The sequence below is a fragment of the Zingiber officinale genome, chromosome 7A (genome assembly GCF_018446385.1).
Source record: "Zingiber officinale cultivar Zhangliang chromosome 7A, Zo_v1.1, whole genome shotgun sequence".
In the NCBI taxonomy this organism is placed as follows: Eukaryota; Viridiplantae; Streptophyta; class Magnoliopsida; order Zingiberales; family Zingiberaceae; genus Zingiber; species Zingiber officinale.
The window spans coordinates 26,498,382-26,520,176 of NC_055998.1; the positions used below are offsets into that span (position 1 = coordinate 26,498,382).

At 37.4% G+C, this 21,795-nt stretch overlaps 3 protein-coding genes across 9 annotated transcripts; 1 reads left to right on the top strand and 2 right to left on the bottom strand.

The window, feature by feature from the left end:
- Window positions 1–5,499: 5,499 nt before the first annotated feature.
- LOC122001215 (probable galactinol--sucrose galactosyltransferase 6) lies at window positions 5,500–8,614 on the top strand. 2 transcript variants are annotated; one of them, XM_042555846.1, is made up of 7 exons: window positions 5,500–5,725; window positions 5,806–6,038; window positions 6,110–7,186; window positions 7,272–7,481; window positions 7,580–7,714; window positions 7,784–8,093; window positions 8,179–8,614. In XM_042555846.1, the coding sequence occupies exons 1-7, from the start codon at window positions 5,564–5,566 to the stop codon at window positions 8,503–8,505; spliced, it is 2,454 nt and encodes an 817-aa protein (XP_042411780.1). In that variant the 5' UTR covers window positions 5,500–5,563; the 3' UTR covers window positions 8,506–8,614. The 2 variants fall into 2 exon arrangements, with proteins under 2 accessions (XP_042411780.1, XP_042411781.1); XM_042555847.1 differs by having other exon boundaries at window positions 5,510–5,725; window positions 5,810–6,038.
- LOC122001216 (probable LRR receptor-like serine/threonine-protein kinase At1g56140) lies at window positions 8,151–19,742 on the bottom strand. 6 transcript variants are annotated; one of them, XM_042555848.1, is made up of 19 exons: window positions 19,541–19,742; window positions 19,277–19,427; window positions 19,133–19,203; window positions 18,647–18,718; window positions 18,481–18,552; window positions 18,305–18,376; window positions 18,147–18,233; window positions 17,885–17,956; window positions 17,730–17,801; window positions 16,519–16,590; window positions 16,357–16,428; window positions 13,503–13,574; window positions 11,904–11,972; window positions 10,791–10,847; window positions 10,669–10,713; window positions 10,489–10,550; window positions 9,241–9,611; window positions 8,954–9,149; window positions 8,151–8,882 (listed from the first exon to the last, which is right to left on the bottom strand). In XM_042555848.1, the coding sequence occupies exons 10-19, from the start codon at window positions 16,536–16,538 to the stop codon at window positions 8,710–8,712; spliced, it is 1,137 nt and encodes a 378-aa protein (XP_042411782.1). In that variant the 5' UTR covers window positions 16,539–16,590; window positions 17,730–17,801; window positions 17,885–17,956; window positions 18,147–18,233; window positions 18,305–18,376; window positions 18,481–18,552; window positions 18,647–18,718; window positions 19,133–19,203; window positions 19,277–19,427; window positions 19,541–19,742; the 3' UTR covers window positions 8,151–8,709. The 6 variants fall into 6 exon arrangements, with proteins under 6 accessions (XP_042411782.1, XP_042411785.1, XP_042411783.1 ...); XM_042555851.1 differs by having other exon boundaries at window positions 9,241–9,562; window positions 10,489–10,587; XM_042555849.1 differs by having other exon boundaries at window positions 18,305–18,389.
- Window positions 17,659–19,652, bottom strand: LOC121999293 (LRR receptor-like serine/threonine-protein kinase ERECTA). Its single transcript, XM_042553993.1, has 9 exons — window positions 19,541–19,652; window positions 19,277–19,427; window positions 18,647–18,718; window positions 18,481–18,552; window positions 18,305–18,376; window positions 18,147–18,233; window positions 17,885–17,956; window positions 17,730–17,801; window positions 17,659–17,674 (listed from the first exon to the last, which is right to left on the bottom strand). The coding sequence occupies exons 1-9, from the start codon at window positions 19,650–19,652 to the stop codon at window positions 17,659–17,661; spliced, it is 726 nt and encodes a 241-aa protein (XP_042409927.1).
- Window positions 19,743–21,795: the final 2,053 nt, after the last annotated feature.

Below are 21,795 nucleotides of genomic sequence, written 5' to 3' on the forward strand. Positions count from 1 at the left end.
GATACATCTTTACCTACAATTACAGTTTCTACTACTTGTGAAGTTTATTTTAGATGATCTGTTTACATGAATCTTGGATAAGATTCATAATGTTGAGACCAACATTGCATATGGGCTTAGCTTCGAATGTGTCACATTCATAATGTTGTTAGCGGAATCAGAATTGAAAGCAGTTCTTTATCGAACTTGAGCAGTTCCTTAACTTTCTACATTTGTTGAATTCGGACTCGAATCTAAATTTTGCACCCCACTAGCAAGATACTTTATAAACTGGTTTAATGCCAGCGCCTGGGTGAAATATAAAACTCAATACACAAAAAAGAAAGGTTATTTGTGTTAATATATTATTATTATTATTATTATTATTAGTTATAACAATTTATAATATTTTACAATTTTTTCATAAAATATTGTAATTATTAATCTAGTATCCACATGTCCTCATCAATTTATAATTTTATAGATTTTAAGAAGATTATAATTAATTCACTAATGTTATATCTTCATATCACAATTAATTGCTATAAGATAGGTCATCTTTCTTCTATCCTTTTCATTATGTTCATAATAAATTTCATAGTCTAATTTACATAATATACATATTTGTATTATTTAATTGAATAATATTTAAAATAAACTATGTTTGATCGGAGGAAGAAAAATACTCTGCATAGAAGAGAAATAATCGTGCAAATGAGGTGTTTGGGAAACTGAAGAGACATGGTAAAGGAATCAAAGAGCCTTAATTAATACCTTATCCTGTAGAATTAGTTCATAAACAAATATTGCCGCATGTAAATACACTAGATATCAAAGAAAATATTATTTTTTTTAAAAAAAAAGAGAGAGTTCCATTTTCCTCTGTTTTACTGTAAATTGGAGATCAATGTTATGAATTTTTTCTTGAATCGGTACAAGTCCATAGTTTTAACAGGTGAACCTTTTTCCCATCCACCAGATTAATTTAAATTTAGAGATTTACATGAAAGTATTTAGGAGACATATCTTACATGATTGTGCCTAATGCCAATGAAGATTGCTGCTATTGAACCTTGTACTCCATCCATTGTTTTTTAAGTTAGGGGGTATCAAAATGCCAACAATAATTATGTTCGCAAGCTGGGAAAAGTGATTGATTCACATTGCAATTTCACAAGCTATAATTGAAATCAGGAGCTTGCTTGATGTAAGAGTTTTGTGACACATTTTTTGCATGTGCAATCAACTATTTTTCTCTCTTTTGGGTGCTAAATCCTTATAAAGCCAAGTATGATCCAACTGTATGCTCTATGATCGCTAGGTTTAGAGCATCATTGTTTTTGTCTTTACTGATAATGGCACTTGTTTCTTAGTTCATGGTTCATTCAATTCTGTAGTGGCCAACACATTTATTTGATTACGTGAAAGATAATATTTTCTTTAATGCACGAACGTGACTTGTTGATTCAACTACGTATAACTTTGTCGACTTCTTTTAGTGGTCTACGATTAAATTAGAGAAACTGTCTTATCTGTCTTGGCAAGTGGCACAATATCCCTTTTTTCTTTGTTTTTTTTTTGTTTGTTGTTTTGGGTAGTAGTAAAGGTGATTGTTGGATAATCTCTGCTAGCTTCCCCGTGAATTAATTCCTAATATTTGTGGGTCAACTTTTATTACGTGAAGCCTCTGAACACCGTGAGTTTATAAGATGTTCTTGAATTAAAAGAAACAGAGACACCTGGATGGATTATCAATATTAGCGAATTGCTTCTTATTGTTGTTCGAATGAGATGTGCCACTGTCGACTTGGCTCTCTTTCACAGCAAGATGAGTTTTATGCAAGGGAAGTGATACTCGAGAAACATTATTATATTAAGCGAGTTGTCTCTAATGATTAGTGCAATTATTATTGAAGAAAACACATCAGAACGTTGTACTGAATGATTGGGAAGGCCCTCTCTTTCTATGTGAATAATTAGAATTAGAAAGGTAATATTAAAACATGCATTCGTAACAAGAAAGTATGTTGTCATATTAATATCTTTAATATGGTCTCTTGCACTCATTTGCAATTCACCATCCATAGTCACAACCAAACTGTGTCTACGTGGCTCATGAAAAATTTTTGTGAGATCGAATCGGATCAAATCGGTCAGTTGTTGAGATATGTCACCTTAAGGCAAACTCGAAGGCCCCTTCATCTTGAAGGACCATAAAACCTCACCGAACTCAATAAGAGGTTCTTCGTCAGGAGCCACTCTACTCTAGCTCTTTGCCAATATCTAGAAGAAAAATCAATAAGGAAATGACACCGGAGAGATTCTTAAAGAGTCACCTTCAACGAATAGATCAATTAATGTCAAAAGAGATGGAGCTAATGCAAAGGAAATCTGCTTTTAACTGAAGGCAAAAACTTTTTATATCGCAATAGCTAAAGGAGAAGAATAATATCAGATTCTACTTACAAGTACACAAAAGCTCAAATCCACTATGATCAAATCTTTCATTGTTTAAAGGTGATGAGTGATCAAGAAGTAATTGAAACTAGGTGAGATGCAAAGAAGAAAGAATATGATCATGAAATGAAGGTATGTATAAAATAACTTTGATATTAGATTAATTTATTATATTCACTCTACAGTGGAAGATATAAAAAGAGTAAATAAGTTCAAACACTAATAAATAGAGTTTATGAACAATTTTAAAATAATTTAATTTATATGAACTTTAATTATTATTTCTTTCAAATGTATAAAATATCTAATATGTTAACCATGGAAAAAATCTAAAATTTGTATATTAAATTATTGTTTTGATGAAATCATAAGAATAACTATATCTCTACTTAGCTCAATAAGAAATTTGAGTTCAACTTCGCCCTGAATAGATTTTTAATGAATAAGAACAAACTCAAGCAAAAAAACATAAATTTTAACATAATAAACTCACTCAGCTCGATTTCATTTAGTTATATCTTTTATATGTGGATACAATACCATATAAGTAGACGTGTGCAAAATGTCCTTTAAGGAAAAAAATAAGGAAATATTAAATTCGTGAAACCTTATCCTCAATCTCCACCGGTAATGGAATTGTGATTTTTTCTCGTGAAAAACATACTTTATAAAAATAAAATATTGTTGATTTTTGAAAATTTCTTGGCAAGACCTTGTGGGAAAAAAAAAATCTAATTTATCCTCAAAATTACAACGAGTAATTAGTGAATCATGTATTTAAAGTTTCAAAATACTTAAATTATGTATGACGTTTTTGAAATTACCATCTCATATTTATTTTATTGCTTTTCATTATTCCAAATCGATTACTACATAGTAAAATTTGATTTAGGATAATATTCATCCGCACAATAATTGATTAATCCTTTTAAAAAAATAATCGATTTGTGTTAAAAAAATAATCGATTTTAATATAATATATCAAATTGATATTTGAGGATATAGATATAATCAATTAAATTAGACGAACATATAAAATCTAGTTATATATCGTTTTGATTTTTCTAAGTCTTTTAATTACTTTTGATAAATTATTATTTGTCTAATTCTTTTTATTATTATTTTTATATTCTTAAATATTAATTTAATATATTTATTGAAAAGTAGTTTTTTTTTTTAAAAAAAATAATAGATTACTATCCTGTAGCAATCAAATCAGATTTTATTGTACTAACGACCACTGTGTCGAGTCGTTTGTAGCAATTAATTTGAAGCACTGTAGAGGAATAAAATGTATACGTGGTTCGTGATCTGAAAATATTAAAACTTGGATATGGGATCTGGTATTTCAAAATTTTAAATATGTGGTTAGGTAATTTGTCCAAATTATAATAAAAAATCATATTGAGGGTATATCTAATAATTAAAATTTTAAATGAGTTTTTTTTTAAGATTTCAATATGCGCGACACTAATAATATAAAAATTTATTGAAATATCTTCAATTGTTAAAGCTCTAAATGAGATTTCTTATTATCCAATTCATACTATAAGTTGCATGACTTTATACATATTATATTAAATTTGACACAAAAAAAATGGATTTATGTTTTTACTACTATTCTTAAACTACAAACCTCAAATTTCATCTTACAATAATTCAAGACTTTTTATTTATTTTTTTTTATTTTACCAATCTCTCATAAATTTGACATTGGAGATACCCTGAGTCAATAAATCAGAGATCTGTCCGGCTCAGGTAAATGAGTCAAGAATTAATATGATTTATCCAGGAAATTAAATTATTAAACCACGTTAAAATTTAATCCTTTTAAATTAAAAACGCACTACAATCTTTCATTAATATTAAATGCGCTTAAATATTTTTCATTTTACCATCAAAACATCTTTTTTAAACAGTAAATCACATTTTTTTATCCTTCTCAATTGGAATTGCTTGCTCATCAATGCTGAAGAATTATCCTAAAATTAACATATCGCATAATAAATGCATACAAAATATAACTAACTATACGTTGACAGGACCGGCCCTGGAGGAGGGCGGTACTAGGTGACGGTCCTTGGCCCATAATTTGAGAGGGTTCGACCGGAGCTACAAAAGATGCACTAAAACTTGACGTCCTATGTTCTTCAAGCATGGTCGGAACAGCATCGCCAGTAGGTTATATAGGCTCGTTATGGCATTGGTAAGCACAAAATATCTGTGACGAAGCCAAATGTCAAAATGCTAAATCGTAATGGATCTCAAATATCGACGCTAGAGAAGGAAGCTTACACAAAGGCAGGTGTTTGCTGAAATACCGCAGTGAAGGACTGGAGAATGGGGTTGGTCCTTACCACGACCACTGTGATTGTTTTTGTCTCCTTGTTGAATGCCATGAGTCCTGCAGCCGTGGAGGTGGCCACAAGAGCTGCCAACCTTAGTGATACGAGTAAGAGGGTTACCGTTTGATGCCACGGCTTACTCTCCGTCTCAGTTTGCTTCCCGTTCTCGTCTGTCATTGCCGGAGAGGAAGAATCTGTGATCGTTATTACTAAGAAGAGATTAAGTGAAGGACGGGAAATGAATTAGTTTTTTCGCCCTGGATCCCTGTGTCGAAGGACCGGGGCTGTACGTTGATTACTTTAGTTTCCATATTAATAACTATTTTCAAATATTAATAATTATTTTTAAAATTAATTTATGCAATCACGAGTTCAATTTCGTATTCCGCTCGAAGGGAAACCGCCAAAGTCGCATACTCTTTGCATCCCCGAAAGAGTGCGCCCCCCAACCTTGTGACGTCACCCACATTTATCGCAGCCAAAATCTAACACGAGATCTACGTGGATCCAGCGCGTACCCATTCGCCGCCGTCTTGACTCTTCTGCCCTCCAATCAATCCATGGACGAATCCAAATGTGAAATGCCCGTCTCCACGAATTCCATCTCAATCTCATCATCAGATCCTACGCGATCGTCTCATCACCTCCCGCTTCAATCCTCCGCCTGTCTCTTTCCTTTCCTGCGGCTGTTGCTGCATCTCCGCATCTGTTTACAGCTTCAGATTTAATTAATCAAACCGCCGCATCTGGTAACCCGTAAGAAACAAAGATCTGGGAACAGCATGATGAACAGGTGCCCTTCCTTTCGTGCCTCCCTCCCTTCCCTTCCCCTCCCTATAAAGCAGACACCCCTTTCCTTCTCCCATCGCATCTCATTCTTTCCTCGCCGATCTCTCGCGTCGTCTCCTCCTGCCAGTTGCATCGGATCCCCTTCTCCTTCCCAAGTAATATTTTATTTGCTTTTTAATCGCCTTTTTTTCCCCTTTCAAAATCGGTTCTTGATGCATTTTAGATTTGTTCTTAGACAGCATCCCAGCAAAGATCCCATTTTGCAGAATTAAAGGAGATGACGATCTCGTCGGCCCTTCGGGTCTCCGATTCGAAGCTGGTGGTTAAAGGCCGCACCGTCCTCTCCGGCGTCCCTGACAACGTGGTCGCCGGCTCCGCCGTTAGCTGCGGCCCTGTCGACGGTATCTTCCTCGGCGCTGAGTTTTCGGGGCCGAGCAGCCGCCATGTCGTCTCCCTCGGCACTCTCAGGTCGGATTTGAGCATTCGGGAAGCTGCCTTGTTGTTGGTGCGGGAATTGATTCACGGGATGTTCTTGGCAGGGATGTGAGGTTCTTGGCGATCTTTCGGTTCAAGCTCTGGTGGATGGCGCAGAGGATGGGGAAGCAGGGGAGGGATATCCCACACGAGACCCAGTTCCTCCTCTTGGAGTCCAAAACTGGATCTTTTAACGGTGCTGGCGACGACGAGGTGGTTTACGTCGTCTTCCTCCCCTTGACCGAAGGCCCCTTCCGCGCCTGCCTCCAGGGCAACGATGCCGACGAGCTGGAGCTCTGTTTGGAGAGCGGCGACGAGGACACCAAGTCGGCCTCCTTCTTCCACGCCCTTTTCGTCGGCGCCGCGACCTCCGACCCCTTCGCCGCCATCACCGGCGCCTTCGAGGCCGTCAAGGCGCGTCTCCGTTCCTTCCGCCACCGGACGGAGAAGAAGCTCCCCGGCATCGTAGACTGCTTTGGGTGGTGCACGTGGGACGCGTTCTACCAGGACGTAACGCAGGAGGGCGTCGAGGCCGGTCTCCGCAGCCTCACCGACGGCGGCGCCCCGCCGAGGTTCGTCATCATAGACGACGGCTGGCAATCCGTCGGCCCCGATAATGATGATGCACCTGTGCTCCGACTGACCGGAATCAAGGAAAACGGCAAGTTTCAGAGCGAGGACGACCCCGCCGCCGGGATCAAGACGATCGTCCGCACGGCCAAAGAGAACTACGGCCTCAAGTACGTCTACGTGTGGCACGCCATTACCGGCTACTGGGGCGGCGTCCGACCGGGGACGGAGGACTACAACTCGAAGATGAAATACCCCAAAGTCTCGCCGGGAGTGATGGAGAACGACCCGAGGATGAAGACGGACACCCTCACGGTGCAGGGACTGGGCCTGGTGCATCCCAAGAGCGTCTACAAGTTCTACAACGAGCTCCACAGCTACTTGGCGGCTGCGGGGGTCGATGGGGTTAAGGTCGACGTGCAGTGCATCCTGGAGACCCTCGGCGGCGAGCTCGGAGGGAGGGTGGAGCTCACAAGACAGTACCACCGGGCTCTGGACGCCTCCATCGCCAAGAATTTCCCCGATAATGGATGCATCGCTTGCATGAGCCACAACACCGATGCTCTGTACTGGTCAGTGTCTTTCTCCGGCTGCTTCACTGCTTATGCATGAACTCGACCATACTGATAGATTCTTGTTCTTGGGAGCAAATTGTAGCTCGAAGCAGACGGCGGTGGTGAGGGCGTCGGACGATTTCTACCCGAGGGAGACGGAGTCGCACACCATCCACATCGCCTCTGTCGCCTACAACAGCGTCTTCCTCGGTGAGATCATGCTCCCTGACTGGGACATGTTCCACTCTTTCCATCCGGCGGCGGAGTACCATGCCTCTGCTCGCGCCATCAGCGGCGGACCGGTTTATGTCAGGTGAGCTTAACCAGATTTGCACCACCACCATCAATCAGATCATCAAATCGTACAAAATGAGCAATTCAGATGGATATTCACTCTTTTTCAACTTGCAGCGACGCTCCCGGAAAGCACAACTTTAAGTTACTCAAGAAACTGGTCTTGCCGGATGGATCGACCCTCCGTGCTCAATTGCCCGGTCGACCCACTCGAGATTGCCTCTTCTCCGATCCCACTCGAGATGGCATCAGGTGAGAATGATCCCCGAAGCTTTGATTGATGGTTTAATATTACTAATGTTGATCTGCATTTTTGGTCAGTTTGTTGAAGATATGGAACATGAACAAATACACAGGAGTTGTCGGAGTCTTCAACTGCCAAGGCGCAGCATGGAGCTCCACGGAGAAGAAGAATGTGTTCCACAGAACCACCTCGGAGGCTCTAACCTGCACTGTGACTGCAACTGATGTGCAGCTCATCTCAGAGGTTGCCTCTGATCGCGATTGGAGTGGTGATTGTGTCGCCTACCGGCAAACCTCTGGGCAGCTTTTGGTCCTCCCTCACCAAGCTGCTATCCCTGTTTCCTTGATGGTTTTGGAGCATGAGATCTTTACAGTCTCTCCCATCAAGGTTGGTTTGCTTGAATTGGATAGAATTCCACAAACCTCTTGTGTTTTTGCTAGCACCTGAAGTTGTATTATGCTATTTGATGCAGGATTTGGCACCTGGCTTCAGATTTGCACCGGTGGGTTTGGTGGACATGTACAATGCAGGAGGAGCAGTGGTAGGTCTCACATACCATGTGTTGAAGGATTCTGGTTCGGCGGCAACAGAGCATGAGGCTGTAGCAATGGTGTGCATGGAAGTGAAAGGATGTGGTAGATTTGGAGCCTATTCTTCAGTGAAGCCCAGGAGATGTCTGCTAGGTTCTGCTGCTCCTGCTGAGTTTGCTTATGACTCTTCATCTGGATTCTTGGCTGTTCATTTGGAGAGCATGCCCAAGGGTGATAGGAAAGTTCACAATTTAGTGATTGAGTTCTAGGGTTAGGTTGAGATGAGATTGTATCAACCAGAGTTGTTGCTCCTCAGCCATTGATAAGCTATTATTGCATATCTCCAATAAAGAAACGTCTGAGGAAATTTTACTGCTATTGCATTTAATTTCATGTTTTTTACATCACCAATGAACACAGTAGAAACTCAAACCTTGCAGGCAAATGGAAAAAGTAAAACCAACACAATCATTTTATTGGTAAGTTGTTTGAGCAATTTTACGAGCAATTTCAATTCTCTCCAACCATAGAAAAGTAATTGATACGAGTATTATTACCGTAGCTATGCCAATAGCTGCAAATCCTACTATGACTCCAGCTCTTCTTCTTGTACAGTGACCAAGCTCAGACTCTACTGGGGAATGAGCTACAGGCAAGAAAATATGATATTCTTTAATATTTATTGAGAGAAAATGATGGTTGGAGAAGGACAAAAACCTGGAGAAATTCTTATTGCAGATAGCAGTGGTCCATACGTTCCTTCAACGGGAATGCAGCAGGTCCCCTTTCCAGCCCAGAATAGATGAATGTCTAAAACAGCATTCATAATTGTCACATTGAAGGCCTTGGTAACAGGAGTTTTGTATTCTTTTGCATCGTCCATGATGTTAAAATTTTGGATCCTCAACTCACTCTGCATTATTTTCAGAAAACGATATGTAATTTCCAAAAAGTGTGTGAGATCCATGACATAGAATAATGTCCGGTTAGAAAACATGTAGTACCTGAATAGAAATATCGAATATACGCCTTCCAACCACTGCCCAAGGTGATGAATTATCATCCATGACAATCTCTGCAAAATAGAGAACAACTGTATAGTTACCGTTGCTCAATCCGACCATAAAATATCTCAATGAGCCCGTTGATGTTCGTGCGGTTAGGTACATTTGGTTCTCTGGTGTATCCACTGCTGAATAATCAGTAGTCACAATATCGTTATGACCCAAATTGGTAGAGGCAGCATTCATCACAACCCAGTGATGGTCTTGGTTTATCTCAAAGCCTGCTCTTCCCAGAGGTTTGACATCCTCGTCGAAAATAATTCTGCCAGAAGTCAGATTTAACCCGCCACAATTGATGGCAAGAAATGAAGCTGGAGCAATTCAAATGATAAACACCATATGACAATCATGAATGTTTTCAGTCAACAAAACAACGATCTTTCTGACTAACATTATGGAGGAAATAACTGGTAGACCAAGAATGAGTTTCCACTAGAAAGAGAGTGAGTGAGAGAATGATATATGTTTTTGCAACATGTGGTCAATAATGACGAAAGATAAACTACCTACTCTCCTTCAGAAGGATGATAGTATTATTTGGCAATTGAATTTTATAGGTCAAGCACAATAGTTTTCCCAGTGTATGTGAATTAGTGAGATGGCTAATTAAGCTCTGACACTGGAAAAAAAGTATCTAAATCGCTCGGTTCATACAATCCATCTGGTACACTCAATTTGTATGCATCCTAACTGGTTGGACTACCTAAAGCCCTTTGACCACCAGAACCATTCAACTAATTGAGTTTGGTGTTCAGAAGTTTGATGGTGCTTGTGAGGATGGTTAGGGTTTTAGAATCGAGTGGGTACTGTTTTATAGGGAGTCACAAGTGAATATTATTTGCAAGAAGCCATGAGTGGATATTTTGGTGAGAATGAGAGATTTGATTACAGTTAGATTTGAGCTGAGCCAAAATGGTGAATGAGAGGAACCTCTGATCTCTCTTATTCTCTCTAAATATTTGCCAGAACAAACAGAGGATGAACTTTTAAAAAATGATCCTTTCTATTGTCCATTGTTCAGTTTGCCATCAAGCAAAGAGGCCCTTAAGGTTAATTTATCAGATAGAGAATTTAACAGAATCTGGTCAAACAAAGACTTAAACTCTAATGGAATAAATATTTTGCTTGATATCAGAGTCAAATGTTTAGACATGAGCAAAAACCAAGACACAGCACATTACCACATACAGGGGAAAGTATTCCATGCGCAGGAAGAGTTTTCTTGTAGGCAGTGTAGCATATTCCGAGCTCTGCATCAGTCTCCCATTGTATCTCGCATCTTTAACTCTACTTGATTCAACTTGTATAACTATAGAATCTATTTGTCTTCTAATTTAAAACACAATTCAAAAGGTATAGTATTTCAACCTATCGCTTGTATTGTTCACGTCCATAAAATTTCCAATATAGTTCCTGCAAGAGAAGAAAGACAAGATCAAATTGATGATATTTAGAAAAAGCTCGAGTTGGAAATAAAATAAGCAGCGTACAATGAAAGGTTTGGCGTTTCAGGTGGAACTCCAGAGAGATTGTTGAAGGAGATGTCTCTATCAAACATGGACAAATTAAAGCTTAAAATTATGCGTTACTTAGAGAAATATAACCACAAGAGTACAAGAACATATTGTGACAGAGATGTGCTAGTATTGGCAAGAAAAGTGAGCTACATTTTTAAATCCTGATGTAGATAAGCAACAAAAAAATTGATTAGAAGGAGCAATAACTCTTAACAAGAATAACGTTGTCATTCGTACTTTGACTATTCTTAAACTATAGAATTATAATTTCAAAACATCCCACATACAAAGTTGTCAAATAAGTGAAACAATTGAAAGATAACGAGATGAGTTCAAAGCCAACATACTTCATTCATAGGTACCACTGTCCTGTATCGTATTCTAAGAAGTTCAGTTATGCATTGCAGAAAATATTTCATTAGTACATTAGTCAAGAAGTTCCAGTAAAGAATGAAGCATCCATAGTTTCTTTGTTTGATTAACTTAAATACAGTTGTTATGAGTTGCTGATGCACTATAGAATGTCTTTCCTTATTTCCGCAAAAGGTCATACGCTGACCCGGACGCCCCCACATGGCCATGGGAGGGTATATAGAAGGTCTTTCCTTACTACTTTAGTCATGCAGTTCCAGTAAAAAAATGAAGCATCCGGAGTATCTTTCCTTTCTTGACCAAGAGATACAATTCAAGTGTTACATGATATATTCTGGATGTTAGTTAAAAGAAAACATTGGCAATGTCAGTTCATTAGAAGAAAGTTCTGCAGGAGTTTATTTGCAAAAGGCACCAAGCATAGAGAAACCACATCAGTATTCTTTTGTACAACACTTGACGTGCCAAATTGGAAAGCAAAAAATTATCGTGAGCATTATTTGTGGTTAGGTTGATAAGCTGTCTAAATTAAAATTGTCATTGATACTGCCAACTCCATAATCACATCTCACTTTTTCCAAGTATGGTAGAAAAATTTAGACCAACCCTTTGTAATTAATAAAAAACTTTTTGTTCAAAAGAAAAATGCTACATCAATAATATTAGTCCACAATGCTTTGAACAAAAACATGTGAAATCAGTGATGTTACTTACAGTGTAGTCAAACTTTCAGGTAAAAGCTCTAAAGGAACAGTTCCTGTCAAGCTATTGTACCCTAGAAACCTGCACAAAGATAAATATATAAGAAATGTTAGAATTGATAAGCATATAGTTTAGGTATGAATGAGAAAGGAGGTATATTTGAAGCATTAAAGAATAATAATTGCAGGATAACAACTAAATTATCAATTTCTATTCAAAAGGAAAGAAAATAAATAAGAATTAAACTTTCAACTTTTATTCAAACAGAACAAAGGAGATAAGCTGCCTTGAAGAAATAATGAGTCAAACGGATAATAAAGTAAATGGTCTTTTGGAATATGAATTCTTTACAGAAAAGCAATCTGAGAAAACATTATATATTTAGCCCTTGCAAAATTAAATCAACTTTTTAGTAGAGGTCCTCGCTCTTAATAAAATTTGCTACACTATCAATTAATTTTCAGTATTTTCTTTAAACATGAAAGACCAAAAAAGACTTGGTTAGCAACAATAAAACAAGATAAAATTTATTTAAATATAGATGATGATATAATAGGAGATAGAGCTCAATGGCGTAAAAGGATTCATATAGCCGACCCCACCTAGTGGGAAAAGACTTGGTTGTTGTTGTTGTTGTATTTTCTTTAAACATGAAAAGTCTAGCAAGGGCGTTCAAGGTTAGGATTTTCAATTCAAGTGAAAAAGGTAAAATTTAGATCAGATTGATTTTGATTTACATTTTTTTTCAAACTTCATAAAAGTTTCAATTTCTTTAAGCAACAATTAGTTGCTCAGATCCTTTCAATTTTTTTTCTTTCGTTTTGAACCTTCAACCAACCTACAATCGAACTAGCTGATTTGATAATCAAAGGTTCAATCAGATCCGAGTTTGGTTAATTTGGTTTGGTCAGGAAAAAATTTCAAGTTATTAACCAGTTTGTTGTCTGGAGGGCAAGCAAAGCAGTCTGCAGACTTGGTATGCTACTATATCTTCCTCCATAGCTACATAAACCTCAACATTGATCTATCAAAGCCCAAAAAATTCATAATTCATAATGTTTTCTTTTAGAAGTAAGGATGTTGGTGAAGAGTGAAACACCCAAGCAAATCTCTTTAGGAGTAGATCAAGAGGAAATAATGGAAAAGGAATCTAGATTACAATTGTTTGTCTTGGATGTGCGGGCAGTAGTACCAAATAGTGTGAATACTACTTTCAAAAATATTATGAAATTCTAGGTAGGACGCCTAGCAGCGCAAATTTGACTGGACCACAGTAAATTGACTGTTGCCCCTATTTCAAAAAAAGCTTGATCTACCAAGATAAGAGATTGTTTTATGTAATTCGATTAATGGACCAACCATACTACCGACTTAGGCATCCAGAATTTCTGATTATGACATCGGATGAAAAAGTTCAAAGAACAGAAAAGGGTATCAGTATCTCACAAAAGCTTATGGAAAACAACATCATAGTAGCATTGGTGCTTTGTATGTATTTATAGCAGTTTGAAGAAAAGTACAATGCAAAGTATACAAGCTAAAGATGAAAACTGAATAATATAAAATAAATAATTTTATGCTGTCAAACAGATAACAAACACTGAGACTTACAGATACTGTAATGAGGTAAGGTTCTTCAGATATTTTGGTATAGATCCTTTTAGGTTGTTATGACTCAAGTCCCTGGAACGATTAGTATGCAACTTGAAGACAAATGTAGAGAAGTGAATAAATGAAATTCTTCAAAATTTCAAGGAAATAAAATATCTCTATTCCATCAGAGTTATTTAGTGACTTGTGTATGATTAGCTCTAGATGAAACTAATACATTCCATCAGAGTTGTTTAGTGACTTTAGTGTATGAATAGCTTCTCTCGCTTCGACTAAGATGAGTTGCAACAAATACTTGGAAGTGAAGAACTCTCCAATGCTGACATGAGGATTTACTTGGTATCCACCTCCTTGAGGTGACTAATCCAAGGATCCACACAATGCACACATCTACACTAAGAAAACACTCCTTCTCAAAAATAATTCGGAGGTGGAGAAGCCTCGTACACATTCACAACATGAAATACACCAAGAAAAGCAAGAACAAATACAATGAAATCTTACACGAGATTACAACAATGAAATCTTAGCTTGCTCTCTTCTTGTTGCTCGAATCTGCCTCTTGGTAGAAGAAAATGCAACAACGCTAAGCTCCAAGAACTGCGTTAAGTGTTGTGTAGAGAACAATCACAAAAAACCCTTTGCTAGGGTTACCTTCGAATCCTTAATCGCTTAAGAATCTCTTAAGCGATTACCACGTCAACAACCTGCTCAGAACCTACATAACGGCTATTTTTTCGAACCTTAAGTGATTACCCCAATCGCTTAAGACATGCCTAATCACTCAACTAAAGCGATTAGGTACCCTTCTGTTCTCGCGAGAAATAGCCGTAAGCGATTAAGCTTCCTGCTTAATCGCTTACCACGGCTGAAGCGATTAAGGTAATTGCTTTAGCACCTTTCTGTTCCTTCACAGAAAGGATCTTAAGCGATAACCCTGATCGCTTAAGGCCTGCTGAATCGCTTATCCTAAGTGATTCAACAGCTTTATGTTGTCGCGATTTTGAGCCTTAAGCGATTAAGCTGGAGCTTAATCGCTTAACTCTGCCAAATTGTTTACTAATTGATTTGGCAACCCTAGCTCCTGAACCCGAGTCCTAGAGTTCCTTGGCCAACATCCGATCAAGCATGATCTGTTGGGACTCCTCATTGCCTAACATCTGGGCACCCTTGACCTGCTAGGATTCTCCACCAAGTGTTCGGTCAATCTTTTGACTCACTTGGACTTTTTCCTCGTGCCAAGTGTTCGGTCCTCCATGACTCACTTGGACTTCCAAACACTAAGTGTCTGGTTAACCTTTGACCCACTTGAATTTTCTAATGTCGGACTTCACTCACAACAGTTTCCTCACTATCTGACTTCACTCACCAGGACTTCTTACTACCCAGCTTCACTCCAACTACCTGAGTTCACTCACCAGGGCTTTCCATCTACCTAGCTTCACTCACCAGGACTTTCCTCACTGTTCGCCTTTACTCACCGGAACTTCTCACCACCTAGCTTCACTTACTAGGATTTTTTCACTACCTGGCTTCACTCACCGAGGCTTTCCAATTGTCTGACTTCACTCACCACTGTCTAGCTTCACTCACTAGGACTTTCCAATTGTCTGGCTTCAGCTTCACTTACTAGGACTTTCTTATTGCTCGACTTCACTTACTATGACTTTTCACACCAAGTATCTAAAAAAAAAAGGGTAGCCCAGTGCACGAAGCTCCCGCCATGCGGGGTACCGGGGAAAGATCCATTGTACGCAGTCTTACCCTGCTTTTTGCAAGAGGCTGTTTCCAGGATTCGAACCCGTGACCTTTTGGTCACAAAGCAACAACTTTACCGTTTCTTCCCACCAAGTATTTGATCAACATTAATTCACTTACTTTTTCTTCTTCTGCCAACCATCCTGTTGGTTTTGCCCTTGCCTAACCTCCAGTTAGGACTTTCCCAATCAAGTATCCAGTCAATAGTGACCTACTTGACTACTCTCTCACTTTAAACTGGTCAACCTTTGACCAGAGAAGACTTGCACCAACATTCTCCCTGATGGACAATTGCACCTATAATCTCCATATATTGTCAAACATCAAAACTTAAGCTTAAGTCAAACTAGTCAATCTAGGGACAATTACACCAACAATGCCAACTAGGACAGTATTCCCAAATAATTATTAAATTTTATACAGAAAAACACTTCAATATCTTTCTCTGCATCTTTAATAGAATCATAGAACAAAACGATAGAGAGAGGTAAGTCAGATAGTGATGGATGTTTTTTTTTCCAATGGCATGCTAAGTTACCATTGGAAATGAGGATCATCTAGTAGTTACTTCTTGACAAATGCAAGTGCATCTTTATATGATAATTTTAAACCATAAAGGGATGATCTGGGGACAAAAACAACTCGTACCTTGAAACATTGTGGATTTCATGTGGAAGTACACTTTACATGTAAGGTTACAATTATTTCCTTGCTCTTAGCAATGAATGAGTAGAGACACTAAAGATAAGATTGTAATGGCGATTGGTATGGGGAGAGAGATACACTTTCTATCGCAAGCAACTTATAAGTTCATTAGATAAGAAAAATATTTTAAACAATTTCATGAAAATCACTAATATCTTTTTTTTGAACGCAATATTAAACCTTCACCATAATGTTCAACCTTTTGCAATTAGATTCTTTATTGTGTTTTTTTTCTTTTAAAAGAAGATGGAGGTCCTTTCAATCTCATTTATCCTCATATAAACACATATAAAAAATCACATTCAATCTTGTGGATATAATTAACTTCTTATTGACAAGGAGTAAATATGAATTTCATAATTTTAAATGGAAAAAATGTAGAATAACTTACAAGAATATTAAACTGGAAAAGTTTTGGAAATGGTAAAAAATTGAGTCATCAACTAGGCAATTTCTCAATGATCTGTTAACAATAACATATCAATATTTAATGATTTGGAGAACAGCATCAGAATATTGTTTTGGTAATGAAGTTGCTGAAAGTAGAACTTACAAAAAGGACAAGTTTGTCATCTTCTCCAAAAAAACCAAAGATGAACTCTGATCTTTTAAGTCACCCAGCTTCCTGTGGAAAAGGCAAGTGAGGGTTAAAACATTGACAAAGACAAGAAATGAAGCTCAACTAAAATTGTGAACGGATCATTTTTGAAAGAAAATGAAATGGACATGGACATGGACATGGACATGGACGAATTTTCCATACAAAATTAAAATAAAACATAAGCCTAAATAAAACAGTGAACAAAGTGAGATGCTAAAATAAAAGAATCTCCTGTTAGTATGATTTTTATCTACGGTGGCAGCATTTGAGTCAAATGTCAGAATATGACTAGAAAATCCACATTTGAGTCATAGGATCCATAGATTGTTTGGACTTTGGATCAATGGAATCAAGGCATGTTTCTTGGATGGTATGATTTATTGTAATACCATTATTTACTTTCTTTGCATGATACAGAATGCATCCATGCACTTCCCTTGAATTCTTTTATCCCCGAGTTATGTTAACATGGTCAATTCATTTGTCTTTTTTTTTTGCACAAAAATTTACTGTGGCTAATTCATTTGTTTGCTTGATTGGTCAATCTAAGTGGAGCATGCTTTACACTTTTCTATTATTATCTGCTTCATGTGAATAATTAAAGGTGAACAGTGTTTTTTTCTTAAGCGTATCTGATGAATCTAGTATATCATTTCCTTCTTGATTCTTTATTTCCCATCTACCAAATTTGTGACATATGAAATATCAATTATTTTTTCCTTCCAAAAATATAGTAAAATGATCTATGGGACCCAATTTTAAAATAACCATGTATGAACAAATTTCAGATTATTGTCTGATTGTGATTTATATAAAGATGATATCTAGGTATCCACATAAGCCCAAACGGACTATGAAATTAATTTCAAGCAAATTCATTATAGTTACTAGTTATTACAGTACATCTTTCATGATTAATTTCTCTTCTTGTAGTTACCACCTAACCTCATAGATAATACCCCTATATTTTTCATGCATTTCTCACAGTTAAGGTTCAAGAGATATAAATGTCTTGCAATATATCAAAGAATATCATCAAATCATTAAGATACTGAAGGTATTACAAAAGTTGAGCAACTTATGGTATTGGACTCAATTAGTCATTGATCTGTAGCAAAAATAAATAAATAAATAAATAAAGAGGAAATTTGCCAATTACATACAAGGTTTCCAGGTTTGCAAGTGCACTGTATTCTTGAGGTATAGGTCCTTCAAATGATGTACCAAATATCCTTCTGCAAGAATTGGAAAACTGAAGATTAAAATATGCAAAAGACATCTGTATAAGAAGATATATAAAAGGGAAATATTTACATACAGATCCTTGAGATTGGTGAATCTTCCAATGGTTTCTGGCAAAGGTCCAGTAAAGTTATTGTCAAATGCCCATCTGAATTCATAAAGGAAGTCATGTGTATAGTCATTCCACAAAAATATTTTTAAAGAAAATAACTGATGTGTGGTAACATGTGTATGGAGCGTAGGCATAATGAACGACAACAATACAATTGCATACATTCAGATATGTCATTACATGTATTAGTGCCAATGATGAAGAACTTGTTTCAGGAGTTACTTACAGGATCTTAAGTCCAGTCAGTGTATTCTGTGAAGCTACATGTGTCCCAAATTGCAGTGAACCAGTCAGTTCATTGCTGTCGATATACCTAATTGAATAGAGTTAATCTGTCAGTTTAAACATAAAAGAAAACAAATGAGACATATTTAATGTACATACAATTGCTCTAGAGAAATCAGTTCTCCGAATTCAGGTGGAATATCTCCAGACAATCTGTTTGTACTCAAACTTCTGTGGCATATTGCTAAGAAGAGTCAATTATGACGAAGAAATATTCCTTTCCTATAGGAAAATACCAAAGGAAACAACATTAGGGAAGGAGGTTCTCTGCTTACAGATGTCTCAATTTAGTTAGGTTTCCAATATCAGAAGGAATGCTGCCTGTCAAATTGTTTGTGTCCAGACTCCTAGGCAATAAGTGAAAAAAGAAATTGAAATCCTGTCTTGATATTCATGTAGTTGCCAACTGTCACAAAAGGAGACCAAAGAACAGATAGTTACAAGTTCTGCAATTGTTTGAGTTGGCCAATTTGTGGGGGAATTGAGCCATTCAATATGTTGCGACTTAAATCCCTGCATCCACAAACTTCATAATTTACAGAGAATTCATGGTAAAGTTTCCATCATATACTATGACAATTCTTTCATGCTTGTTCAAACCCCAAAATGTTAACCACCTGATTCATTGCCAAATAAATAATCCAGTACAAGACACCTTCAGCCAAGCATCACATGATGCCTAGAATCATATTGAACAGACAAACAGGAAGCTACCTATAGAGACACAGCAGAGACTGAAAGAAGGAAAAAAAAAAGTATCAAAGAGTTTAATCTCCTAACAGCCTCCAGGAAAGCAACTCGATAGCGACTAGGTAATCTAAACGACCAAAGGTGAAGAAGATCCTGATAGTGTATATGTATATATAAATTTCCCATGCATCTCTGTTTTTAGACATCAACAAGAAAGTAACAGAAAGGGCAACTCACAGGGTTGTAAGATTCGTCAAGTCAAAGAGTTGCACTGGAATTTCACGGGAGATATTTTTCCTGAAATCTTACTGCAAGACAGGATCATTAATAATAAAGCCCTCCAGTTTAAAAAAATGAACAAGCGCAGAAAAGGTCGCTCACAGCAGCGTCACGGTGCAGTTTGAAGAGCAGTCGCAGACGATCCTTGGATTAGCATACTCCAGACTCCACCACGCACCGGGCTCGCAAGGATCAACCGCCTTATCCCAGATTTGGATCCCCCACTTCTCTTCAATAGCAGCGAGGGCATTTTCTGGAAAAGGGAACAAATTTAAGGCAAATGCATAACTGAAAACAAAATCAACCCCGAAAGGCGAAATTTTTGAGACGGTCAATCGAAAAAGGAGATGTAGATGGAATCACTACCATTTGTATCGTTCTTAGTTAGGATCCCCGGCTTATTATCGTTGAATTGGGGGACGGCGGAGGAGAAGAGGAAGCAGAAGGCAAAGAAGAGGAGGAGAAGTCCTGGATTCATACTTCGTAGCGACCAAGGATTGGAAGAAGGAAGGGGAAGGTGATCACTTGGATTGCGACTTGAGAGAGAGAGACTCTGATCTTCTTTGTTCCTCCCGTATTTGACCGTTTAGTTAATGCTTTTAAATACATTGTATATTTTATTCGTCTAACAACTTTTTTCTGAGAATTTTACAATATGAGAACTTTTATAGACAACTAAGCAAACCTAAACATACCCGTTTGTCGAACACCCGCCCATCCACCTTTCTTATTGAAGGTTTTGCAATTCGGGCCACTGAAAACTAAAATTTGCAATCCATATGTAATTTCTGGGCAAACTGATCGTGGAGAGGAGCATTGACTTTGCAAATGTTCCTTTTTATCGATTTTAATTTTTTTATATTTGAGAGTGTTTAACATTACGTGTTTAACCTGGAGCTTAAATTTTTGGGAAATAATTGAGGGTGCACTTTTTTATTAGAACGTGACTTTTTTTTCTCTCAAAAGGACTTCCTGCTTTACAAGTCTCATCTAAAATGGCAAAGCTATTCTTAAATAAAAACATTATTATCTTTTTAGATGCATTCAATTCTAAATCGATTTGATGTGTTATAGCACTATGATTTTGTAACTATTGTAATACTCTAAAAATTCACATTAAATTCGTTATAATTTTGTTTCTACCACAATATGAATTTGATATATTCTTCTAATATTCACATTGTAGCAGTACAAAGTTCAATAATAATTATATTATAGTAATTATAAAATCGTAATTACTACATATGTAACACTCCAAATTTTTTCATTTCGAGTCCCAAAAGTAATTTAAAAATATTTAAAAATACTATAGAAATATTCTAGGGATTTTTAGAAATTTTTAGAGTATTTTTATGTAATTTTTGGAGGTCGTTTGATATTTTTACTAAACGAAGGAAGTTTTGACAAAAAAACATCCAAGCCGAAATTCAAACCGTGAACCTTGGGTTAAGTAGAGGTTCGTTTAACCAATAGACCAGCCGCGGGTTTTTAGTGAAACCCAAACCAAATAGTATTTAAGTTATAATTAAAACCGAAATAACCCTAGGTTATAAAAAGAGGTTAAGTTAAGAGAGGAATTAATTTCTCTCGATCCCTCTCCTCCTCCCTCGCGGTGACGGTGACTTTTCTCTCTCGGGCAGAAACGCAACAAGGTTAGGGCTTTGTTTTTCGGCGGCCGACCAAAGTTCTCCGAGGGGTTTTCTCCACTTCTCGTCGAGGAGAAGCTGTGAGCACGAAGAAGAGCCGGAATTTAAGCTGCCCGAACCCTAGAACCTTCCGTTCTTCTCGGTTTGAATCCAAGAACATGCTGTAAGCAGCTTCTCACCTGCGGTAGGAGTGGTTTTCGGATTTCGCTTCTCCTTGTTTTTGAATCGTGTAGTAAAGGTTGTTGTTTTGAAGCTTGCTGCTGTGAATTGAGTTTTCGGATCTTTGTGTTCTTGATTTCTGAAGCATGTGGTAAAGATTAGTGGTTTTGTGCTTTCTGTCGTGAGCCTCCAGGTATGAAGGAAGATGAAGGGTATAGATTAAGCATATGGTTTAGTTTCGGGTTGTTATGCATTTTTTTTTTCTATGAAATGATTGCTCTGTGCAAACCTTAAAATCCGGGTGGTTGTGGGATGGTTGAGTGTGGCTGAATTCGGTTGGAGGTTAAGAGTTGTTTTGGGATTCTATTTGCTTGTTTTTTTTTCCACAGTTTGCTCAAGTAGACGTAACCCCTTTAGTTTCACGGTATGCTCAAGTAGTAGTTTGCTCAAGTAGACGTAACCCTTTGATTTCCCCAGTATGCTTAGCTCGATTCCCACTGCATGCCCTAGTAGTTGTATTTGATTTACTTTCACAGCTTGATCTCCACAGCATGCTTGCTTTGATTTCTTCCTTCTGATGTCGGTTTTAGCATCCCAGCTGTAGCATCTCATTGTTACTGATATATATGTAATAAGTATTCTGAATTTTCAGTTTAGATCCACATATCTCAGTTATAGCATCCTATTGTTACTGTAATTGGCCTGGTAAAGGTGGTTTAAATATGGAGCATGAAATAGGTTAATTCGGAACATGCAGTTGGTTGCATTGGGTAGTACCTTAGTTTAGACTTCTTTATTTTCCTTGTTTCGGATTCT